Below are 24,386 nucleotides of genomic sequence, written 5' to 3'. Positions count from 1 at the left end.
AAAAAAAAATAAAAATGGGTGGATGTGGCAATGCAAGCCTTTAATCCCAGCCCTTGGGAAACAGAGGCAGATGAATCTCTGAATTCAAGGCCAGCCTGGTTTACACAGCAAGTTTCCGGCCAACCAAGGCTACGTAGGGAGTCCTTGTCTCAAAAAACTAACGAAAGGAACAAAGAAATGCACATCAGTAATTCTGTTTGAGTGTAAAATGATTTATTCAGCCAACTCCTTATTGGTGCATGTTTGGCTTTCTCATATATATATATTGGGTGGCTTTTTAAGTAATCACTTGTTTTAAATGCGCACGCCTTTAATCCCAGCACTTGGGAGGCAGAGGCAGGCGGATCTCTGTGAGTTCGAGACCAGCCTGGTCTACAAGAGCTAGTGCCAGGACAGGCTCCAAAACCACAGAGAAACCCTGTCTCGAAAAACCAAAAAAAANGTGTTTTCTTGAATTGTAAAAAGCCTTGCATCATGGTTTGTCAAAAAAAAAAAAAAAAAAAAAAAAAAAAAATTGTTTAAGCTAGTCATTGTGTTCCCATGGCATAAAGCCCATACTCTGTTGTGACTTGTCGTTGGTAACCACATTGAATACTTGCTGCCCCACTAGCTCTCGTGCCTTCTGGCTCTGACACATACTCCTTGGAGCAGTTCTCCCTGACCATCCTGTCTCCTGGGTTGCTTTGCTCCCAAGTTTCCTTATTAACCACTAAAACATCTGGCTTTCTCTTGCTCTCTTCATTTAAGTGGTATACAGTTGACTTACCATCTTGTGCCTTGTCCTCATCTAAAATTGGAGATAAAGGTTGACCGTATGGCTCAGTGTAAAAGCACTTATCTCACAAGCCTGTTAACCAAATATGTCCAAAAGCCAGATGTTGTGCACATGACTGAACTCTGGAATCCCAGTATTCCTACAGACAGAGACTGGAGAATCACCTGCAGTCTCATGGATGATCTAGCCTGGAATATACAGTATGGCAACAACAATAAGAAAGACCCTGCCTCAGCAAGTAGAGGACTCCCAAAAGTTGTCTTTTGTCTTCCACATGCTTTGTACACACATGTACACACAATAGTAAATATGAATTAAATTACTAGCAGCTAGGGGGAAATATACAGTAACCTATTATTATAGTTTGTGTCACAGACTCAGAAATTAACCAATATACTGTAAATATCTCACCACATACTGGGGAAATTAAGAGCATGACACTTATTTTGCAGCAAAGAACTTTAGACAGGAAAGTTTTTAAATTTTTGTAGGTTTAACACATTAAAGGTAGCACCAAAATTATATTGATTCTAAGTAAAAAAAAAAATGTTTTGAGTGAAGGCTTACTGTGTAGCACTGGCTGGTCTGGAACTGTTTAGACAAGGCTGGCCTCAAAGTCATTGATCCACCTGCCTCTGCCCCCTGAGTGCTGGAATTAAAGGTGTGTGCATCACAACTGACTTCTGAGTAAATTTTAAATATTTGATGACTAAAACAGATTGTTCCATTGAACTTGTAGAGGGACTGTTTACTCCAGTTTATCCAGAACTTTTCCTGAGCATAACAAAGAAAGTGTCTTAAGAAAGTTTAGCTAGGAGACTTGCAGTCTGTGAGAAAGATGCTTCCATCTGCAGATAGTGTTTCCCATGAGGTGAAGTCTGACCTGGTCTAGAGTGCTCCATCTGGGTCCTGAGTTGCTGTAAGTGCACAGAGTTCCCTCAGTCGTCTTCATCTGCTCTGAATATTTGGGTTTGCTGAAGAATCCGGAGAAAGATGAATCAGACTCCAGTAATTGTGTGTACAGAGTAAGGAATTAAGACCTTGGAAAAGTGCCTTTAGTCCAGCTCCTGATCTCTGAGCTTATGGTGTTGGTTTGCTGTGTGCTGTCTTTTAGAGTAACTCACCCTGAAGGGTGCAATTCTTAGCAAACATCACTATTCTAGGGATTTGTTTTCAATGCTTTCACTGTTGTCTTTCTCATATATTAATCAATGGAAATGTTTTCTCCAAATACTATTTTTTTATTTATTGTCTCGATCGTCAAACAAGTTAAGTTGATGTATTTAGGTAATGTGGTATTTTATTGCCATTAGGTTGATTACCATGTTTTATGCCATCACAGGATGTGCCTCTAGGTGGAAGAAGAGGGAAGACAGTTTCTTTCTCCTATTGTATCCCATGAATTACAAATGCTGTGGAAATGTCTTACCATTAAGAAAAATATTTTATCCAGGCCTGAAATTCAGGCCTATCTCAACTAGTTGGGAAATTAAGGCAAGAAAATCTTTAAGTTCAAAGCCTGGTTACAAAACAGTTAAAAGCTGTCCACACAACTTACCATCTCAGCATAAAAAGTGTAAAGGCTGAGGATAGCTAGTAGCAGGGCATTTGATGAGCATGCACAGGGCCTGGGCTTACTCTCCAATACTTAAAAAGAAAAGAACATTTCAAGACAACTGGATGGGAACTACCTTTATTCTCTGCCAGGCCTTTCTTACTATGAAGATATCCAAAACAAGACACTGAGTCCGAACTCAGTTCCTTCTTCATGCTCTGAGATGGTGACTGGTTTGCCAGGTGAGCTTGATTTAAAGGTCACAGACTACAGTGCGTGTAATTGCTTACAGTCCCATCAAATAGGATCACAGTCTAGGGAGAACAAAGTGCATCAACAGTCAGACAACTGCCTGCAGTTATAAAGTATGTTTATAGCAGGTTATCTTGAAGGTAGACTATCAAGGTTACCTTCTTCTTGTACTAACTGAATTGTAAACCTTGCCACAACTAAGATATTCTTGTTTTTGTTTTTTTAGTGTCCAAAAAGCACGGCAAGCTCATTACTTTCCTACGAACATTCATGAAGTCTCGCCCAACAAAACAGAAGCTAAAGCAGCGGGGAATCTTGAAGGAGAGAGTGTTTGGTTGTGACCTGGGGGAGCACCTACTGAATTCTGGGTTTGAAGGTAATACTCAGCTTTATGAGCTTATGTTGTTCCTGACATGTTTGTATTGGTTTCTGTCACCAGTCACAGGGCAGATGTGGTGACCAGTGTGCCGTGGTTCAAGTTCAGCAGCTGGTGCTGCGGCTCACCTCCATTCTGGGTGGAGCTAAGAGTCCTAAGAAGTGCTTTGCCAGAAGTGTTCTGATCGGATAGAGTTGGCAGCATACAAAGGGCATTGTTACCTTGTGGACTTTGTCACATCTGTCCAGGTTACTTCTTCAGCCAGCTTCCCTGTTCATGTCCTCGAACATTTGTTTCCAATGACGGGTGTTGTTTTTTGATACTGTAAAATCCTAAAACCAGTCTCCTAGATTTTATACCTAAAATGTATATTCCTTTCTCCTTAAATTCTGAATGAATAATTTAGTGGTTGATGAATTGTTGGAGGGAGGGAAAGGAGTTTGAAGTTTTGAGGGCTGAAGTTTTAATTAGAACAGAAATGTGTTTTTTAATATCCAGATTATATTTCATTTAATAAGTGTAAAATTTGAGACTTTGTCTATATTGTTTGCAGTCTATATCAGCAGTTATACCATGAATATATATTTTATATACACATATACTATTTAAAGTCTAAAAGAATTAAGTGTATACTTTAAATTATAAAATAACTAGAACAATCAGGAAGAAAAATATTCATATTTTTATATATAACTGTGAGAGAAAATGAGAAATATATATAAAATAAAAAGATCTACCTATGTATTACATATAATTGTTTTTCCTTACATTCACTCTGCTTTATTTAGACTTTATAACTAAATGACAACTGTAAACTATAGTTATGTGCCACATAGTGCTGTATTGGGCAGTGATAGATTGTATATATGGCAGTAGTTCTGTAAGGCTGCAGTGTAGCTGAAAAATTCCTGTCACCTGTGAAACAGGTAGGCTTCCAAAAACTTAGTGCAGGTTGGAGATCTCAGGGTTTGAGTTTAGTTTCCAGAATAATTGCCTCCCAACAAAAAGTCTTGGCCAGCACAGCACTGAGTCTTTATGTCAAGATTGGCACTGGTCATTGTATAAAAGTATAAACTGTAAAATTGTAATGACATACCTAATTTTTTATGTTTTTCAAGACAAAGTCTTTTTATGTAGCCCAGACTGCAGTCATATGTAGTCCAGAATGGCCATGAAGATCCCACTGCCTTTGCTCCTGAGTGCTGGGATAATAGGTGTGACATAGCAGACCTGTGTACATAGTTCCTGATAATGATAATGAATGATAATATTACTATTTTATGTAATAACTGTACTATTTAAAATAAGCACATTTTCCTTATAGAAAATGTTTCATTGTGATAGTTTTACACATTATGAATTACAGTTGTTATTTTAGAGTTCATTGCTTCTATTTAAAAGTTACTCTTGAACTATATGGTATGCTGTGATGGCAGCAGGCTCACACATTTTACATTTACTGTGTCTCTTGACTGGATTATTTTCTCATGTATTTGATTTAATCTCATTTTGTGTTTTTCATTGTGGTCCCTAAGTTTATAAAAGCAACCATTAATGTTGTCAGGAAGAGACCTCATTGCTTACCCTGGACACGGTGTTAAACATGATTAGGAAGTATGCAGGTAGAAGGCAGTCAGTGATGGTTGGTCCATCCTGTCAGGCACGCTTGTTCTGTCATAGCTCTGATCATAAAGAAAGACATGCTGGTGACTGTTAAGAGTTCTTTTTTATTAGAGACCCAAAACTGATCAAAGTACTGAAAACAAGTAACTATTTGATGCTCAGTTTTAAATGGGAAATCTGCATAACTCCTCTAAGGCTCAGGGAGCATCACTGACTAGGAGGCAGAAAGAATGCAGGAGACAGAGGATCCGAAGGAGTGCCCTGACACAGTCCCCCCGGGCATGTCATGGCTAACATTCTGTCTGAATGGGAGGGATCTCTTAAGGCCCCATCCCTCCAGGTGGTTGCTGGAGAGGGAGTGTCATACTCTTCAGTGGTGTATACACTGGTGAGTTACCATTGCTCAAATAAAGCACTACCATCCATTCTCACGTAGTGGGCTACAAGCACACACACTCACCCATGTGCAGGAAAGTAGTAAGAGAGTGGCTGAGAAGAAGGGATTTAGTAAAAGAAAGTGGAGAGAATATGAAGAAAGTAAAGTGGGGGTATAAATTATGAAAGAATAAATAAATATTTTAAAAGAACACTTTGCATTATCAGGGGCAAGGAGACTAAAAGAAATTGACAGTCTGGGGCTAGGGAGATGACCAAGTTAATTGCTGACTTGTCTTAGGCTCATGAAGTTCTGATCAAACTGAAATACTCTCACTACCAGAACCTTGCTTGGGCATCACCAAAGCATGCTATAAGTGGCATCTAGAAGATGAGTAAGAAGAGTCCTTCTGCTTCAGAAGATTTGCCAAGGGTGGGAAGGAAGGTTGTGAAAATCAGCATGGCTGAGGTGGAGCTGGCAAACGCCTTAACCCTAGGTGTGGGTGAGGGCGATACTCAGTCACGGGATGTTCTTGAGGAATGGATGACTGTGGAGTAACTGGAACTGGATCAAAAGTGCACAGTTGAGGAAGCATTAAGAGTAAAGGAAGCTGTGGGAGAAAAAGAGCCACCCAAATTCATGATGGGGCTTTCGCAGCAGCTTTCCTAGGCCTCAGCAAGCTCAGTTTACACCAGTGCCAAAGACTGTCTGTAAGGACTGTGTTGTGCTCTTATTGGCAGATCTGTGGTAGAAGAGAAGTAGGTCAAGCTGCCCACTGTGGATACCTGGAGATGGACAGCTCACTAGGAACAACTGTGACAGGGCTTCAGAGTGACCCCAGAAAGCACTGTCGGCTTCCAGTAGGACAAGATGGGGAAGTGGAGACTATGGTACTGAAGATTCTGACCCTGAGTTAGACTGGGTTAGATGTTTATGTCTTTATTTCTAAGAAGAAAGCTGAAAAAGTAAAATAATTTAAAAAGTTTATAGGTTAAGGAAGAAAACTATAGTGAATTGTGGGTTTAGCAGTGATTACAAAAGAGTCAAAATGTAAAAAAGCTTATAAAATAAACAGTTATAGTAGCTAAGATTAATTTATTAAAGAAAAATATTTTTATGAGCTTAGTGCACCTCATGCAACAGCTTTCTAGTCAGAGGTGCATAGCGTGCCTGGGCCTAGGCACTGACTCAGCCAACACGTTTTCAAGTCCTTAAATCCTCATTTAGTAAGTGCACTCAAAAGGTGCGTGGCATTTTTTATTTTATACTAAACTTTTCTTTACAATTGTTATGTTTAGATATGTTCACAGATACAAATATTTACCCATTGGGCCATGATTAACCACAGTATTCAGAACAGTACTGTGCTGCCCCGGTTTGTGCCCTTGGAACAGTGGACATGATTATACAACCTGGATATAAAGTAACCACATGGTTAGGTGTGTGAATACACACTCTGATGTTGGCACAGTGAAACCCAAGGATGTTTGCCTGAGCATATGTCCCGGTCCTTAAACAAAGCATGACTTCAGGGTCTTTACATGAAACATGGATATTTGTCACACATTTTTTTCTGAGAAGCTTATATCAGAATAATATTTTGCTGAGCGATTCATTCTCAGAGTTGTATTCCTAGTGAGTGATCAGATTTACAGAGATAATCCTGTTACACTTTCTACTTTTCAGCACCTCCACATTGGAGCAAATCACAAACCCGACCTGTTTCTCTTACATGGTGTTGTAAGAAATCATGTAGGAGCCTGACAAACCAGTTTTCTGTTTATTCTTTCTTTTCTTGTCCCTAGTGCCCAGGTTCTCTCGGGATGATTTTACAGAGCTTCAACTCTCATAGTTTGGCAAATGTGAGCTCACTAAAGATTACAGATACTTATAAGACTGGCTCTTTAAAAATCTGCCAACAGAATTTTCTGTGCACATATTTACTGATTTTATCATTTACTTGAACATCCTTAACCTTAGAGTCGGATTATTTTCTTGTTTTTATGTCTCTTACCATTGTACATGCTTGCTGGGTGGGATCATTAATAAGAGTCAGTCTTCACCAGGGTGTTCCATGCCTGACCTTCCAGCATCAGCTCAGACTTAGAAGTTTTGGCCGGCCCTTCCTCCCTTCCTCCCTTCCTCCCTTCCTCCCTTCCTCCCTTCCTCCCTTCCTCCCTTCCTCCCTTCCTCCCTTCCTCCCTTCCTCCCTNTCCCTCCCTCCCTCCCTCCCTCCCTCCCTCCCTCCCTCCCTCCCTCCCTCCCTCCCTCCCTCCCTCCCTCCCTCCCTCCCCCTCTTCCTCCCTCAGTTACTAGATCCCTTTCTCTATCCCTCTGTCCCTTCATAATTAGTGGAAAACAGCTGCCAACATAACATTTGGTGTTGACAGTTAGAAGGTTTTACACAATGTTTATAAATTCTATGATTATAAAGTCTGGAAGGTGGAACATAGTTTTCGAGTATCTAAGATTTTTTTTTTCCATGAAGGCTTCTTTTGTTTATTTTACATTTTTAAAATGGGATTTCCTTAAAACTTTGAAAGGAAATTGCTAATAAGAATGGTGAGAACTTTGTAGGAAATAGGTAAAATTATTTTGATCTGAAACAAAAGTATTAGTACTGGAGATGTAGCCCATTTATGGGCTTTCCCAGTAGGCAGAGCCCCAGGTTTCATCCCTCATACTTTGTAAAGCAGCATGGTAGAGTGCATCTATAGTCCCAGTCCTTGGGAGACAAAGTCAAGGAGATCAGAAGTTCAAAGTCATCCTTGGTTACAAGATGAATTCTAGGCCAGCCTTGGCTTCATGAGACCCTGTGACAAACAAGAAAAGAAAAAAAAAAAAAAACATGAAAAGTACTTTAAAATCTAAAGGGAGGAAACTCTACACATTACTGTTTTTGAAGTTGTCTCTTTGAGTAAAGACCCTTACTTTTAAACCACTGTACATAGATGAGGGTTTTATGACATAGTGCTGAGGTGGGGGAGACAGATGAAATCACTCCTGAGTCCAGTCCTTTGTGTCAGTATATTCTCCTCACTGGGAATCATGCTTGTTCTGAGTGCACGGTAGTGCTGTGGCAGTGCCACAGAGCCGTCTCCCTGAAAGTCAGCTGTGCATTGCATCCTTGTCCAGTGCCTGCATGGCGTCCACAGGTAAAATCGATCTAATAAGTATCGATTGGGCAGTGTGAGAGAAAGAGACCAGTCATAAAACCAAATGTCATGTAAAAACAAGGGTCAGTTTTTGTTGTCTCATCCTACTACTTTTAGCAGTAATTCTAAACTTCCTGAATTCTAACTTAAATATTTCCTTATTCTCTTATTGTAAGATCATAGCCAAAACTGAAAGTGTTAAAGCAAACCAGAATTGTATTTAGAATATTTATGAATAGTTCATGAAGTGATCTTATTTTGGAGGGATCACTTTGAAGGTTTCTATAGTTATAGTCCAGCTTGGTCATTGTTTTATATGAAGTTGGCTGGTTTGGTAGAGGTTGGTTGGGAGGGGGTAGCTAATAAAGTTTTTCTGCTTCTTTGGGAGATTATGAACATATTTACTATCACATGATATAAGTGTCTAGTAAAAGTTACCTGTGCTTTTTGGCAGCTTATTTTTGTGAAAATAAAATAATGTATAAATAAAGAAGAAATAATTAATACATAAATGAAAAATAAAATCCTCTCCTGAAAGGATTTCTTCCAAGGCCAATCCTTATTGGTACATGGGTGACCTAGCATGCTTAGTAAGAAGGTGTGTGTGTGTGTGTGTGTGCACGCACACACACGTACACACACTCGCTCGCATGCACATGTGCTGGTGCATACACATGACTGCTAAATACAGAGGTAAGTGTTGGATCTATTTCTCATTTGTCACCACCTTAGTTTTTGGAACAGTCTCTTCGCTGACCAGCCAGCTGTTAAGTCCCAGGGTCCCCATCTCCTTCCTAGCATTAGGATCACAATGTGGACCATTGCACCCAAATTTTATGCAGTTTTTTGGGACGAAGCTCAAATCCTTATGCTTGTATAGTAAACACTTTAACCAGTGAGCCACATCCTCAGCCCTATGAAAAGCTTCTTTAACAAAGAAGAAGGAGCTGGGGTTGAGGGGAGGTTTGTGGCTCACTGAGTAAAAGCACAGATGTGAGGAGCCAGGACCCACATGGAAACTAGATGAGTAACAGGAGCATCTGGAACCCAAACGTAGGAGATGGGAGGTGGTGACAGGAGTGTCCCTAGAGTTTGTAGTTTGGCATGTGCAGTAGCGAAACAATAAGAAAGTACAAACACACACTCAAACGTGCATATGTACACATGCACATTAATACTTCCATTTCCCTTTATAAAGTGTTCACATTTATTCAGTAATCTGTAAATATATTTGCTTTGGAATAGGTTACAAATTTGTAACCCTAAATTTTACTCCACTTCTATTAGAAATGGGACCTAAGCTTAAAAGATGACTTTATATTTAGCACACCAGATTGATTATTTCTTTTTTGGAGGGAGGGGTGGTTTTTTGAGACAGGGTTTCTCTGTGTAACAGCTCTGGCTGTCCTGGAACTCACTCTGTATACCAGGCTTGTAGTTGGAGGCCACTTGTTTGTTTCCCAGCCACCCAGCAGCTCAGACCCAAAATAACCACACAGAAACTGTATTAATTAAATCACTGCTTAGCCTATTAGCTCTGACTTTTTATTGGCTAGCTTTTCATCTTGATTTAACCCATTTCCATTATTTTATATTTTAACACGAGGTTCATGGCCTACCTGCAAGATTCCAACATGTCTGTCTCTGGCAGTGGCTCCATGGCTTTTTCGCCACTCCACCTCCATTCTCCCAGCATTCAGTTTTGTTTCCCCTGCCTAGCTCTACCCTGCCCTATCAACAGGCCAAGGCAGTTTCTTTATTCACCAGTGGTATTCACAGCATACAGAGGGGAATTCCACATCAGGTGACCTCGAACTCACAGAGGTCCTCCTGCCTCAGCCTCTCGAGTGCTGAGATAAAAAGTATACATTACCGCCACTACTACCTGGCTCAGATTGATTATTTCTAAGAAACACTCAAAAACTTCAAAAGTTCTCTATAGTTTTCTTCTCTGCTACATAAGCATCTCTTTTTGTTACTAAAGTTCCTGAATGTCTTAGAGACAAAAGTACACAACTGAAAATGAATATAACTCTGTATGAAACCAAAGCGTTCCTTGCCCCCCTCCCCTTAAGTAACTGGCTCTCAGAGCACAAGTGAGTTAATCACTTGCTGATTTTGTAGTCATATCAGGAAGGTACTCCTGAGTGCTGAATGCCCAAAGATGGAGGAAGCTTGTTTTGGTTTTTCACCTTGAAGAGTTTACAGTTGTGAGCTGTACAATCAGGAGACATTTGGAAATGATCTGTCCAGTAACCACAGAAGCAGAGTGCTGCAGCTTCCTTGACTTTGGGTCTTTGGGGAAGCTTAAGAGTGACCACTGAACCTGCTAGACCAACAGAATAGAGTTCTCTATGTGGTGAAGCTTGTTAAAGAGAGGAGTTCTGTTTTTCTAGAATTATAAAACACAGAAACAAAGTAGTGAGTATAAATTATTAAGGGCCTTATGAACCTGGCAGTATATTGCAGTAATTTAAAATGTTGACTCTGCTTAAACTACTAGTGTTGTAATTTAATTTCCATCAGTTCCTCCAGGCCTCTGTGAGAACCATCTGGTCCTTACAGAGAACCCCTGTGAGAAGCTCTACATTTGAAGATGTAGTTCGTTGACTATAAAATGAGGGTAATAATAGTACTCTGCCCATACAATTTCTTTGAGAATTAAACAAGTATGCATTGTGGGGTTGGTGAGATGGCTTATCAAGTAAAGCCTGATGACTTGAGTTTGATCCCTGGGATCCACATGATTATGGAAAGAGAGACCAGTTCCCTCATTGCCCTCTAACTTCCCTTCTAGATATGTCTCATGGTGTGTTTGTGCATGCACATGTTGGAGTGGGAGGGAGGGAGGGAGGGAGGGAGGGAGGGAGGGAGGGAGGAAGGGAGGGAGGGAGGATGTTTTGAAGTGTCTACACTGTAAGGACTAGTCCTTGATATACAAAGCGATCAGTGTTATTTGCCACTGCTTTTTGATTTTTAATCACATGAGCTTTCAAATTTTAAATGTGAAATATGATAGCTGATAGAATTTGAAAGATGGGTTGCATGACTTTAGCCAGAGGCAAGAAAAGCAAGGTGCCATTACAGTTTACAAAAAAATGACATAGTAATATACACTAAGTGAGATTCAGTAGCTCAGATTATCTTAGTAATACACCCAGCCAGCTTCTGGGTGTTTTATCCTTAGTGTAGTATTTATTTCTTTATAGACTGAGTAATGTCCTCCCAATTATTGCTTGTCAGGGATTTTAACTAACACTATCAAATGACCAGTTAAGAAGTTTGTGTGCTGATTAATTTGCATTAAAAAATAAAGAGTGCCAGTCCCCGGCTATGGTAAAAATTTAAATGGTTACAGAAATTTATCCCATAGTTTTGAACTTTTGTTCTAGCCCATATGCCTGAAGTAGCTCTCCTGTGCATTGACTAAGAGGTAAAAAAAACGTGTTTAGGAGTGAAGTAGTGCAGCACTTGTAAGTAATTACCTTGGTGGAACATGTACTTACCTTTGTAAAATCATTTGCTGTGGATGGCATTCGAGTGAACTGCTGTTTGTGGTAGCCTGTAGTTGTGTTGGGGGTTAAACATTTGATCTAAATGAGTCTGTGGCCAGAGACTGCACCATGTATAAACAGAGCCAGGCTTGGTGTTGCCAGGTTTAGATATGAGATGTAATAATCAGATTCTCTTCTTTTTTTAATAACAGACTAATTAATTTGCTCTTCGATTTATAAATTTTATTTTGCTTATAAAAGCTAAGATGTTTTAGGTGTCATGTTGGTTACACTGAATAGCAACAATAATCTGCCTTAAACTCTCTTTAGTGCCCCAGGTTCTTCAAAGCTGCACAGCATTCATCGAGAGGTATGGCATTGTGGATGGCATATATCGTCTCTCTGGCGTTGCTTCCAATATCCAGAGACTTCGGTAAAACTCTATGACATTTTCCTTTTTTTTTAATTCAGTAAATTAAAATTATTTCAGAAACAGTAATTTTTATAACCATAGCTACCAGTAACATGGTTGAGATAAACTAGCAAAGAATGTTCCAGAACCATGTATTCTAGCCTCCTCAATACTTCAATAGTATTTTATCTCTCTAACATGGTTGAAGAAGGCTGGTGAGATGACTTAGCAGGTAAATACTTGCCACCAAGTTCTGTGACCTGAGTTCCAAGCTGGAACCCACATAGTAGAAAGAGAGAACACACTCCCAAATTGTGTTCTGACCTGCATGCATGTGCCTTAGCATGTGTGTCAAAACCCAAATGTAATACATGAAATCTAATGATTTGAAGAAAGTAGCAAGTTACTGAAGTAAAGGTAAACCTTTTGAGCTAGAGGTTATTTCTGTTTAATTATTTAAGTTGTGTCCTTATTTTCCACATGGATATCTGACTAAAGATAATTTCTTACTATTATTGAAGTCCAAATACTGGTTTGTTACATATAATTGAACATTTTGTGTACTTGCGTTCTGTTCTATGGCATATATTTTCCTTTCTTCATTTAAGTAATCCTGTCTTGTTTCCTGTCTGGGTTAGTCATGAGTTTGATTCTGAGCATGTCCCCGACCTGACGAAAGAGCCTTATGTTCAAGACATCCATTCTGTGGGTTCACTCTGTAAGCTGTACTTCCGAGAGCTCCCAAACCCTCTGCTCACCTACCAACTGTATGAGAAGTTCTCTGTGAGTATGGACTGGGGTACATCATCTCACATTCTCTGGATAGTTCTGTTGTATGGTCATTTAAAATGTATTTTGGCTTAATCTCCAGTGAGAATTCATTTTATGCTTAAAAAAAACACAAAACAAAAAACCTCCTTGAACAAATAATAGTAGTCAAGAGAACTAGGTGTTTAAAGTTTTCAAATTGTTATTCATTTATTTCTTGCTTTGAACCACTAACTTAGCATGTGTGAAATTGAATACCATCACACTTTTTAACAGTGGCATCTGAGCACCAAGCATGTGGAAGTAGTGTTCCCTCTTGATGGAGTGTTTTGATACATGTTGTAGATGAGTATCAGAGTGAGATTGCAAGTCAAGAACTCTCATTTGGACTAGCAAAGTTAACTGGTTTGTTGGGTTATGTCTGTTACAGGATGCCGTTTCAGCAGCAACAGATGAAGAGCGGTTGATAAAAATTCATGATGTCATCCAGCAGCTCCCCCCACCACACTACAGGTAAGTCATGACCTGGCAGATGGATATTAGCAGACAGAGAAGTGCATTCTGGGCACAACTAGATCTTTGTTGGTTCATATATAAATTGCTGTTTTGTTGTGATAAGAGCTGCGGGGCTGCGTCCCTGGCACCCGGCTGCCCGCATGGCTAGGTTATGCCCCGAAATAATTACACGGAAACTGTATTCTTTCAAACACTGCCTGGCCCAGCTAGTTCCAGCTTCTTATTGGCTAGCTCTTACATATTGTTCTAACCCATTTCTAATATTCTGTGTAGCCCACGAGCTGGCTTACCAGGGAGGATCTTAACCTGTGTCTGTCTGGAGTGGGAGAATCATGGCGACTCCTCAACTCAGCTTCTTTCTCCCAGAATTCTGTTCTGTTTTCTCCACCCACCTAAGGGTTGGCCTATCAAATGCAAATGGGCCTAGGCAGTTTCTTTATTAATAAGAAATCACTCCCACATCACTATTTCTAATAATAGAAACTTTAGTTCTGTCTCTTGGCCACTGTTTTATTGGTTTTAATCTTTGTGTTGTTATCCAGAGATGCTACTGTAGATGGCTGATAGGTAGTATACACAGATATGTGTGTAGGGGTGTGTGTGTGTGTATGTATGTGTGTTTCTAGTTCAACTGAATAAGTTGATCACTTTTTATTTCCAAAAGTATCCTGACGAGTAATTTAATCTCCGTATGCATAGAATGGTTTAAATAAGATGAACAAGGACATTACAGCTGGGTGGGCTTTTCACTATGAAAGTACTTCAGCTATCCAGGCACTATTCCTGGTGCTACTAGAATTGCTCAGGTCACCTTTAAGTTTGTAATGCCTTGTTTTTATGCTTTTAGATGGTTAGACCCTTTCCTTTTAGTTATTTGCAGAAAGTAGAATAGCATAACTTCAAAATATTACTTGGTGTGGAAACTTAGTTTTTTTGAAATTTCATTTTGAATGATGTTTAAACACATGTTTAAAGCACAAATATGTGTATTGTGCATGCACTGTTTTCTATTCTGCTGTCAGAAACTTACAAGCCAGTGATCTCCACACTGCCATATAGTGTCTCTTTCAACTAGCATGTTCTGTTTCATTTTTCAGAACCCTGGAGTTCCTGATGAGACACCTCTCTCTTCTAGCAGACTATTGCTCCATCACGAATATGCATGCAAAAAATCTTGCCATTGTCTGGGCACCAAACCTGCTGAGGTAACTTACATTTGATTATGATCTTTAGAGGATGTGTTTTCTTGAATTGTAAAAAGCCTTGCATCATGGTTTGTCAAAAAAAAAAAAAGGTTAAAAAGTAAAGCAAACTATTATTTTAGTTAACACCTCCCTAAAGCAGCCTGTAGGCATTACCTAAGGGACTGTAAAAGTATGATTTCTTCCACCAATGTCTCTGGAACTTCTGTGCTGAGGAATTGTGCATCGGGAGACCTCCCTTCGCAGCTCTGATGGGACTGTTATTGACCCCACAGATCAAAGCAGATAGAGTCGGCCTGCTTCAGTGGGACAGCAGCTTTCATGGAAGTGAGAATTCAGTCTGTGGTTGTTGAGTTCATCCTCAATCATGTAGATGTGCTCTTCAGTGGCAAAATCAGCGCTGTCATGCAGGAAGGGGCAGGTATGGCTCGGCTTGCTTTTCCTTATTACCAGGAACAAGTTTCTAAAGCAATGGAGAACTTTGCAATTATTATTTCATCTAATACTGTGTGACAGTGATAGACGACAGCTAATTTATGTTTGTGCAAGCTCAACAAATTGACTATTTGTTTCATACCATTATTGAGTTCCCACTGGAAAGGTAAAATACACTGTCCTATTTTAAAATATGGTTTCATAGCTGTAGAAAATAATTTGCTCTAAATTTTTTATTATTATTATAATAAAATCTCTGGCAGCTTTAGAATATTACTCCATGTGTGTATATAGTGATACCATATATGGGACTGCTATAAGTTCATTACTCATCAACAATATCTTGCGTCAGGGCTGGGGAGATGGTTTAGCAGTTAAGAGCATTGACTTCTCTTCCAGAGTACTCAAGTTCTGTTTTCACAACCCACAAAGTGGCTCACAACCATCTGCAACTCCAGCTCAAGTGGATCCAACATCCCCTTGAGGCTTTCATGGGTACTACATGTCAAGTAGTATACAGTCACTTACCTGCAAAACACCCATATACAAAAAAATAATTAAAAGGATTTTAGACATTAAAAAAAAACCTCACCCACATTACTAGTATATATAAAAATATGAGATTTAGCATAAAAAGAAAAATTCTTCTAAAACTAAAAATGTTGAGTGATTACCTTTACCTGAAAGGAAAATAGATTATGATAGAATTTCACTGTGCTCTGCAATGTCACTCTCTGTTTCTTATTAAATATAAAACATTGTGATATTTGTCATTGAAAGACCTTGAAGAAAAGTTGAAACACTGTCGCTAGGTAGAGATTGATGGTGGGCAAACTGACTTACACATACAACACTGACATTCTTCTTCCTTTTTCTCTGAAGCGTCTCTGTCAAGGCCCAAGTCCCTGCTGGTATCTTCTCCATCTACCAAGCTGCTGACATTGGAGGAAGCCCAGGCAAGAACACAGGCTCAGGTCAATTCTCCCATTGTGACTGAAAATAAGTACATCGAAGTAGGTGAAGGGCCTGCTGCACTTCAAGGGAAGTTTCATACCATTATTGAGTTCCCACTGGAAAGGTAAAATACACTGTCCTATTTTAAAATATGGTTTCATAGCTGTAGAAAATAATTTGCTCTAAATTTGTATTATAATAAAATCTGTGGCAGCTTTAGAAAATATTTAATTGAATATGAGTGATGTCAAACCCTTTAAAAGAAAGTTAGTTGTACAAGGGAAATTGCTAATAAAGGGATACACATTCATTATATGGCGTTGGCTTTTCTCTCTGAGAAATGTTTTTTAGGAATTTAAAAATAAGTTGTACTAAAACAACTTAGTCAGAAAGTAGTAAATGTGCAATGGCTTCTCGGACACTGGTTCCTTATCCAGCTCCAACAGACTCCTGACTAGTGTCAGAGTCCCTGGTAACTGAGACTTAGAGACCCTTCCACCCAGCTGAGACCCCACCTGGTCAGGAATGGGGGTGGAGCCTCCTGTGCAGTTCTGATAAGTGCAGAAGTTGTCATACAACCCAGAGAAGCTGCGAACTCGACCCAACACAAAGTTACAAACTTTTATGAGGCTTTGTTTGTTCTGCAGTGTTTAGTTGAGTCTCTCCAAGCTGATACCCTCCCTGCCTGCTTCCCTGAGGAACACCAATAACGGGTGTGACTCCCTTGCTAGGTCTGTAGGATGATGAATCTATGTGCAGGGTATGTTTGATGTGACGGCTACCCTTCTGGCTTGTACTCATGAATGTAAGGTTCTTGTTTCCTTAGATGAGGCAACACTAACAAAACCTCAGAATTTGTTATTTTTGTTATGTATTCCTTTACCATCTTTTTCTTTCTGTGAATAAAAAGCAAGCAGTTGATATGTAATGTTACTTTGTCTTCAGCACCTTGCTTTTGTTGTTTTAGTTCTGATTTACTCAAGGATATCTTTACTGTGTAGTGATTCACAAAGTAGATATTAGGATGTAGACATGTTTAGGTTTTATGAAATTCTCATTTCCTCACACAATTTCACAGTAGTAAAAAAATTAGCTGAACTTCTTAGGTTTTTATTTAATCGGCCTCTTGTTTGGTTATCTGATTTTAAAGGACATCTAACTGTACATGGGTAGTTGGCACACTGCCTGGCATTCAGCATATGCCAGCTTCTTAAACATCCTGTCTTCTGTCCTTGTTCTTTCTGCTTACTTCAGTTTTTCTATACTGTTTTATTTGTGGAGGCTTTAATATCATTGTCTTATTTTCAGGGTTTTTTTCATATTGTAAGGTACAAGTGACCTTTGTAAAGCTGTTGCTCACGTTACTACCCACATGTTTAGCTTCCCTGTCGTAGAGCACTGCACTGTACAGTGCACCACGCAGCAGGGAGAAGGCTTGTCTACGGTTCCTATTATACCTCTCCAAACAGTTTTGTTCTTCCTACCATTTGTTCATTACGTGTTCTGTAGGAAAAATAAAGCCCCAGTTACGTTAATACTGATAAACTGTTTTCTGTTTTGTAGAAAGAGGCCTCAGAATAAGATGAAAAAATCTCCTGTGGGCAGCTGGCGTTCTTTTTTCAATTTGGGGAAGTCATCTTCTGTCTCTAAACGCAAGTTGCAGCGTAATGAGAGTGAGCCCTCGGAGATGAAAGCCATGGCTTTGAAAGGTGAGCACTCTGCCACTCTTTCTGCTACAGCAGACTGCCTGCTGTCCTCATGGCTGCCTTCTCTGGGTGCCCCTTCCCATGCCATCACAACACACCTCACTGTAAAGCGTGCATAGTTGTGGGCACAGGTGGATTGTCTTCAGGTCTGATTATCACCAGCTCATAAGAGAATATAAATTACGTACAGAAGAACTCAATTTCTTAAGGAAACTGTAGATTTTTACACACAAACACTTTAAGAATTAGCAGTGCATTTGTGACATTGCTTTTTTATTGTAACATGGCTTATATAATGTTGATAATATGCAAATCCTGCTGTGTTGTGTACTTGTTTTGATATTCAGTTTTATAGATTTAAAATTTAAAAATCTTTTTCAGCATACTTTTCACATTCATAACTATAATAACCAATGACAGTCTCTTTTCTAGGTAACTCGCTGATGAGAGTATTGTATTCCATCAGATATATCTGTAACCGTTGAGTAAAATATTCTTTAAGATAGTTTTTAAAAATTTGTGCTCTAATAAGAATATCTTCTTAATCTAGAAAAATAGTATATTTCCTCCTTAGGTACTGTTAGAAATAATGTTCAGTTCACTTATATCATTTAGTTTGCAATCATGTATTACCCATATAGTAGATATTTTGATAGCAAGCTGCGAAGGAAGAAAATTTAGATAGTTCCCTGCCTTAAGAGTCTAATTAGAAAGGAATCTGTATGAAGAATGACTTTCAGCATGCAAGCACAGCTGACGTAGAATTCTGTTTGACGTCTTTGGTGGACATTGTCAGTTCTTAAGATGGTGGGCTGGTAGTCAGGAATGCTAACTGAAAACTAATCAGTATTACATTACGTGTACAGATGTCTTGCCTGCATTTGTTTGTGCACTTTATGTACGTGGTGCTCATAGAAGCGAGAAGAGGGCACTGGATCCTTTCTAACTGGAGTTAGAGGTGGCCGTGAGCTGTATGTTGTGTGGGTGCTAGGAATCAAAGCCAGTCTGCAGAAGAGCATCAGTGCTCTTAACCACCGAACTAGCTCTCCAGCCCCAAGAAAGAGAGCTTTTAGCTTGGATGTTAAAGGAGGTGCAATTCACCTCATCTTTAAGGGAACTAAGAATCCTGTTTCAGGAAATGAGAGCAGAGTAGGAATAGGGGCAGGTTGGAAAAAAAAAAGATTTTTAAAGGACTACAAGAAATTTTGTTGTCAAGAGAGGAGAGCAGGAAGGTCGCAAAGAGCTTAAGAGACAGGACTTAAAGCACCTGCAGTTTGAAGTGCTTGCTACCAGCAGGGCAGCAACACAGTAGGGTGGCAGATAAGATTAATGCATACAATGAAAATAACTGAGTTTCCTGCAGCTGCCACCATAAATAATTACAAATTGAGACTGAAGCACAAAAGTGTGTGAGTCTGGCAGGTGTCAGCTCCACTGTGGTCACTCAAGTTCTTCAGGGAAGATTCCCTCCTGCCTTGTCTGTCCCCTCATGGCCCCTGACATTTCTTGCCTTTAGGTGGCGTCACTCCATTCTCCGCCTGCATCTTTACAGGGTCTTCTTCTCAGTGTCTCATTGTCTTGTATTTTTACAAGGGCACTGTCATTGAGGATGGGGCCACTGTAAGATGTCATCAGAGGGGTTGGGAGAATGGCTAAGTGGTCAAAAACTCTTCTACAGGAGAGTTCCTAGTTCAGTTCTTAGCACCTGTAACAAGCTTTGGGGATCCATCATCTTCTTCTGGCCTCCTAGATCCTAGAGCACTAGCATATGTGTGCATACACTCACATGGACCATGCACATGAATGAATTTAAAAAAAAAAAAAAAACTTTTAAATACATCACCCTGTGAAGTTGGTCATCAGGAAACGTACAGGAAAGAAGTGTTTTAGTTTGCCTCTGTATGCAAGTTTGTAGGCGTTGGAAGGGTTTGTTTTCACCCGGGAAACAGAATAGTGCAGCACTTTACATAATAGGGTGGTAAACCGAATATGACTGTTAAAATGACTAATCACACTTGGAAATACAAAGTTAGGAAAAACACCAAGCCCTTTAACTGCATTATCTTTAATAATCACAGGTTTTACACTGTTTGGTTTTGATTATTTAGGTGGCAGGGCAGAAGGAACCCTTCGCTCAGCTAAAAGTGAGGAGTCCCTTACTTCTCTCCATGCAGTTGATGGTAAGCCTAAGTGTTCTGTGATGGACTGCATAAAAGAACATGCATACAGCAGTGTTGTGAATATGTGCTCAGTAAGAAGACTATGAAATATCACTTCCAGTAGTATTGGTATTTATTAAATATGGTTCAGTTAAAACTCATGAATGTTTTAATATGGTGAGTTATTTTGGCATGAATGCTACTTATATCAAATGGCTGAAATGTTTGAAAGCAAACATTTATATTTGTCAGTGCTTAAAAGCAAGTGTCACTAATTCCTTTAGATTTGGTATGGGAACAACTTTGAGCTTCACTTGTTAATTGATGTTGGGTGGTCTCCATTACTCAAGGGTCATTAACATTTGGACATGACTACTTAAAGCCCAAGTCTGCCTCCAAAGGGGGCCAACATCTCCTGGCAGATGCTGGAGGGAGATGTGGTTACAGCCTAAGTTGAAACTCACAGGCAAACTTTATGAAAGCAAGTGTTATGTTGTGCTGTGCTGTGCTGCTTGGATTTGTTTGAGAAATGAAAAGCCTGTTCTCATTAGGAAAAAAAAGTAGAAGTGTTTTAAGTGTGTGAATGGAGAACTTTACAAAATGCATGTGAATACTTTTTATTAGGAAGAAACATGTTCGCTTTAAAAAGAAATTTGGATAGCATAAGGATATTTTCCCATAATAAGCAGCCCCTTTTTTCTTACTGTTTTATGCCCAAAGTGTTATTTTAAGTGATGACTTCTACTTATAAGTTATATATGAAGCCAATGATAAAATAAGACACAAAGAAAGTGAGAAACCTGCCCGGTGTCATGGCAAGAGTCAGTGCTGGATCAGTAATACAATCCAAGAGTCCCTTTCCTTTTTCCTATCCAGGCTATGGAACAGTGCCTTCTTTGTTAATTTGGAAGTTCTCTTACCATAAATGACTGATCTCTGTACACCCAGAGACAGTTTGTGGGAAGAAAATTAAAAGTTGCATTTTTTCTTACGCTATACAATATTACTATTGTACTAAGTAGGTGACTAGTCATGGTATCGTGTGTCTTGTGACATTCATGCTTTGATATTGTTGTCCATTTTTACCAGGTGATTCCAAGTTGTTCCGACCTAGAAGACCCAGATCTAGCAGTGATGCACTCTCTGCCTCTTTCAATGGAGAAATGCTGGGGAACCGCTGCAATTCCTATGATAATCTGCCCCACGACAATGAGAGTGAAGAGGAAGTGGGGCTGCTCCACATTCCAGCTCTTGTGTCTCCTCACTCAGCCGAGGATGTTGACTTGAGTCCACCAGACATTGGAGTAGCCAGTCTGGACTTTGATCCGATGTCATTTCAATGCAGCCCTCCAAAAGCCGAGTCAGAGTGTCTGGAGAGTGGTGCTTCCTTTCTGGATTCTCTAGGGTTTGCCAGGGATAAACCGAGTACCAGTAAGAAGGATGTAGAAGCAGGTGGTAGCCAGTCGCAGACTCCAGGCAGCACTACAAGTTCTGAACCTGTGTCTCCAGTCCAGGAGAAGCTGAGTCCATTCTTTACCCTGGACTTGAGTCCAACTGAGGACAAGTCTTCTAAACCATCTTCATTTACGGAAAAGGTTGTTTATGCTTTCTCTCCGAAGATCGGACGCAAGCTAAGCAAATCTCCTTCCATGAACATATCTGAGCCCATTTCAGTGACTCTTCCACCTCGGGTGTCAGAAGTCATTGGTACTGTCTCCAATACCATAGCTCAGAATGCATCGCCTCCAGCTTGGGACAAAAGTGTGGAAGAAAGAGATGTCATAAATAGATCCCCCACCCAGATAGGAAAGACGAAAACAAGTGAGAGAGAGGCACAGGAAGGGTGTGAGCCTGAAGCACAGCCCCTGGAGCAGGGGGCAGCTGAAGAAGTAGAATTGCCAGGGGCAGAGGAGCGGCCTGTCTCGAGCAGTCAGAGCAAGGCTGTACCTTCTGGACAGAGTCAGACAGGTACCGTTTGTTCTCCTCTATTCCTTCCCTAATTTAAGAGTGGTCTTCCGTCCTGTGTGCCATCTGTGCCTTTTAAGAGAAAGCCTTCTCCACAGCTAGGCTATAATCAAAGAGAATGTTTTTCTGATTGGTGCTGAGGGTTCAAAGCCCTAAACTAAAACGAGTCAAACAGAACTCCCCAAAGGGCCCATGGTCCTGCTTCAGACCTTCACAAAAAACCCCTACCTCTTTGGACAGTCAGAATTCATGGATAATTTTTTTGCACAACTTTGTAGCTCTTGATTCTATTTTCTCTTCTAATACATATCCTATTATGTATTATGCCTTACAAGTTAACGAGCCAGCCTACTTCACAGTCTGTAAGCACTGGAACCTTGTACTCTAAGTGACCTTTTCTAAGTCAGGTGGGAGACCTGCTTCTCCCTCCATCCAAGTTGTAGCAGTTCAAGAGGAGTTTGCAAATTTTAAACCCTGTGTTTTCCTTTTGAACCTTGTGTGTTCTCAACATTTGCATGTGGGATAGAAGATCATGGATTGCCATTTTGAAATATGGAAGGCACCTGTTTTTAGTGATCACATGGGGAGTGTTTGGCTTTCCGTGTAGGGTAACATAAGCTACCTTTTCATTCTAATTTTTTTTCCCAATTTCCCACTAGGAGCAGTTACCCATGACCCCCCTCAAGATCCCGTTCCTGTCAGTTCAGTCTCTCTTATCCCACCACCACCGCCTCCGAAAAATGTCGCCCGAATGTTGGCACTAGCGTTAGCTGAGTCTGCACAGCAAGCCTCAACTCAGACACTGAAGAGACCAGGGACTTCCCAGGCTGGGTGTACTAGTTATGGAGACATGGCAGTGGTTACATCTGAAGAGAAACTGCCTGGTTCCTACTCTAGCATTACTCTAGATAAAGCCTATTTCCAAACGGACCGACCAGCAGAGCAGTTCCACCTGCAGATCAATGGACTCGGAAATTGTAACCAGCCTCTCCCAGAGACAGCAGCTATGGGAGATCCCACTCATTCTAACACAACTGACTCTGGGGAGCAACTCCACCAAGTAGACCTAATAGGGAATCCGCTACATCGAAACCATTTATCTGGAGACCCAGAAAAGGCTAGAAGCACTTCAGCTCCCTTAGCAGACTCAGAGAAGTCTGATGATCATGGAAGTTTCCCTGAAGACCAGGCTGGGAAGACCAGCGTGTCCACTGTCTCCTTTGTGGAGCAGGACCAGTCTCCACCTCATGTCTCCAGTGGAGATCAGCCCCCCTCTTTTCTTGGTACCAGTGTGGATAAACCCCATCATTCCTCAGAACTTACAGACAAATCTCCCATGCCTTCTACTTTGCCTAGGGACAAAGCTCACCCTCTTTCTGGGTCCCCTGAAGAGAACACCAGCACAGCCACTATGGCTTATATGATGACAACTCCAGGAAGAGTTGAAACAAGCAGCAGAGATACCAGCAGGGTCATGGCTGAGCAGCCAGCTGCTGCTGATTTTGTGGCTGCAACCCTTCAGCGTGTGCACAGAATTAACCGCCCCCTCCCCCCACCTCCTTCCCAGAGGCCAGCAGAGCAACCGCCAGCCTTGGGGCAGGTACAAGAAGCACCAAGTGTAGGATTGAATAATTCCCACAAGGTAAGATGGAGAAGAAGTCAGTGAAGTGATGTATTTTATTTCCAAAGGTATGTCATTTTTCAGTGGGATGTGTTATCTTTGAGTGAGATATGTTTGAGTGAGTCAGTCAAGTGGAAGGTTTTATAAAATAGCTACTATTTGGACAACTCTGCCCTTGCCTGGCTACTGGCTTTGCAGTAAAGACAGAGCAGAGAGCCCATGGTGCAGTAAAGACAGCTTAACCCTCCTTGTTGCTTTCCCTTCTTGAAGCATGGAGGTCCTTCACAGTGAGATCCTGACAGAGTGAACAAAGTGAGCCCCAGATATCAGGGCTGAGGTGGTAGTTCTCTTTCCCAACTCCATCATTGATTCGCTGTGGCCGAGCGAGTCCTGTAACCACCCTGTGGCAACCCTTCACATGTATACACTGAAATTACTTCATTCTCCACATGTTTGTAGGATTCTTCTTACAGAAGAATAGATTTAATATCTTACAGAAGTATAAAGAATAATATCTTACAATTTTTGTGTGGTTTGTTTGTTACGATTTCAACCATAACCAGTAACCAGCTATGTTCCTCAGTTAATACCTGCTCTCATGAGAGAATGTTAAATACAGAATGCAAAGGTGTTACTTTCTAATTTGTTCCTTTTGAAAAAGAAACAGCAGAAATATATTGCTACAGGTCTTGTGGTCACCTTAAACCAAAAGGAGTTAGACTTCTAGTCCTTACTGGAGGATGTTATTGTAGCCCCTGCTTCTCAGGACATTTAGTGTGTGGACCCACAGACAGGGTGAACAGAAAGAAAAGGCAGTGAGCTCTGATTTGCTGCCATCCCAGACAAGCCCGTTTTAGCTCTTTCCTGTATCTAGAGGTTTACAGCTGCTCTCTGGGTAGAACTGAGTCACTCTGAACCCCTTCCAGCTGATGAAATCAACTATTCCCATTTTAAACTTTCTGGTCTTGAGGCTTTAGACCAATAGGCAGGATGCTTCGTTTTAAGTCTGGCTCTGTTGTTGTCTAATCCTGTGTTTGGGTCG

General features: G+C 40.5%; 1 protein-coding gene across 7 annotated transcripts in view; it reads left to right on the top strand.

The window, feature by feature from the left end:
- Arhgap32 (Rho GTPase activating protein 32) overlaps nt 1-24,386 on the top strand; it is a 229,007-nt gene that overhangs the window by 198,769 nt on the left and 5,852 nt on the right. For all 7 annotated transcript variants that reach the window (XM_050120013.1, XM_050120011.1, XM_050120012.1 and 4 more), the window contains 11 exons: nt 2,809-2,958; nt 11,937-12,039; nt 12,657-12,801; nt 13,217-13,299; nt 14,400-14,507; nt 14,780-14,925; nt 15,822-16,017; nt 17,457-17,602; nt 19,708-19,779; nt 20,848-21,726; nt 22,383-23,365. In XM_050120013.1, the coding sequence (XP_049975970.1) occupies nt 2,809-2,958; nt 11,937-12,039; nt 12,657-12,801; nt 13,217-13,299; nt 14,400-14,507; nt 14,780-14,925; nt 15,822-16,017; nt 17,457-17,602; nt 19,708-19,779; nt 20,848-21,726; nt 22,383-23,365 (3,011 nt within the window). The remainder of the gene's footprint in view (nt 1-2,808; nt 2,959-11,936; nt 12,040-12,656; nt 12,802-13,216; nt 13,300-14,399; nt 14,508-14,779; nt 14,926-15,821; nt 16,018-17,456; nt 17,603-19,707; nt 19,780-20,847; nt 21,727-22,382; nt 23,366-24,386) is intronic.

The sequence above is a fragment of the Alexandromys fortis genome, unplaced genomic scaffold, assembly GCF_014885135.2.
Source record: "Alexandromys fortis isolate MF-2015 unplaced genomic scaffold, M_Fortis_MF-2015_v1.1 scaffold_168, whole genome shotgun sequence".
Classification (NCBI taxonomy): domain Eukaryota; kingdom Metazoa; phylum Chordata; class Mammalia; order Rodentia; family Cricetidae; genus Alexandromys; species Alexandromys fortis.
This window is presented reverse-complemented; position numbering and strand designations above follow the sequence as displayed.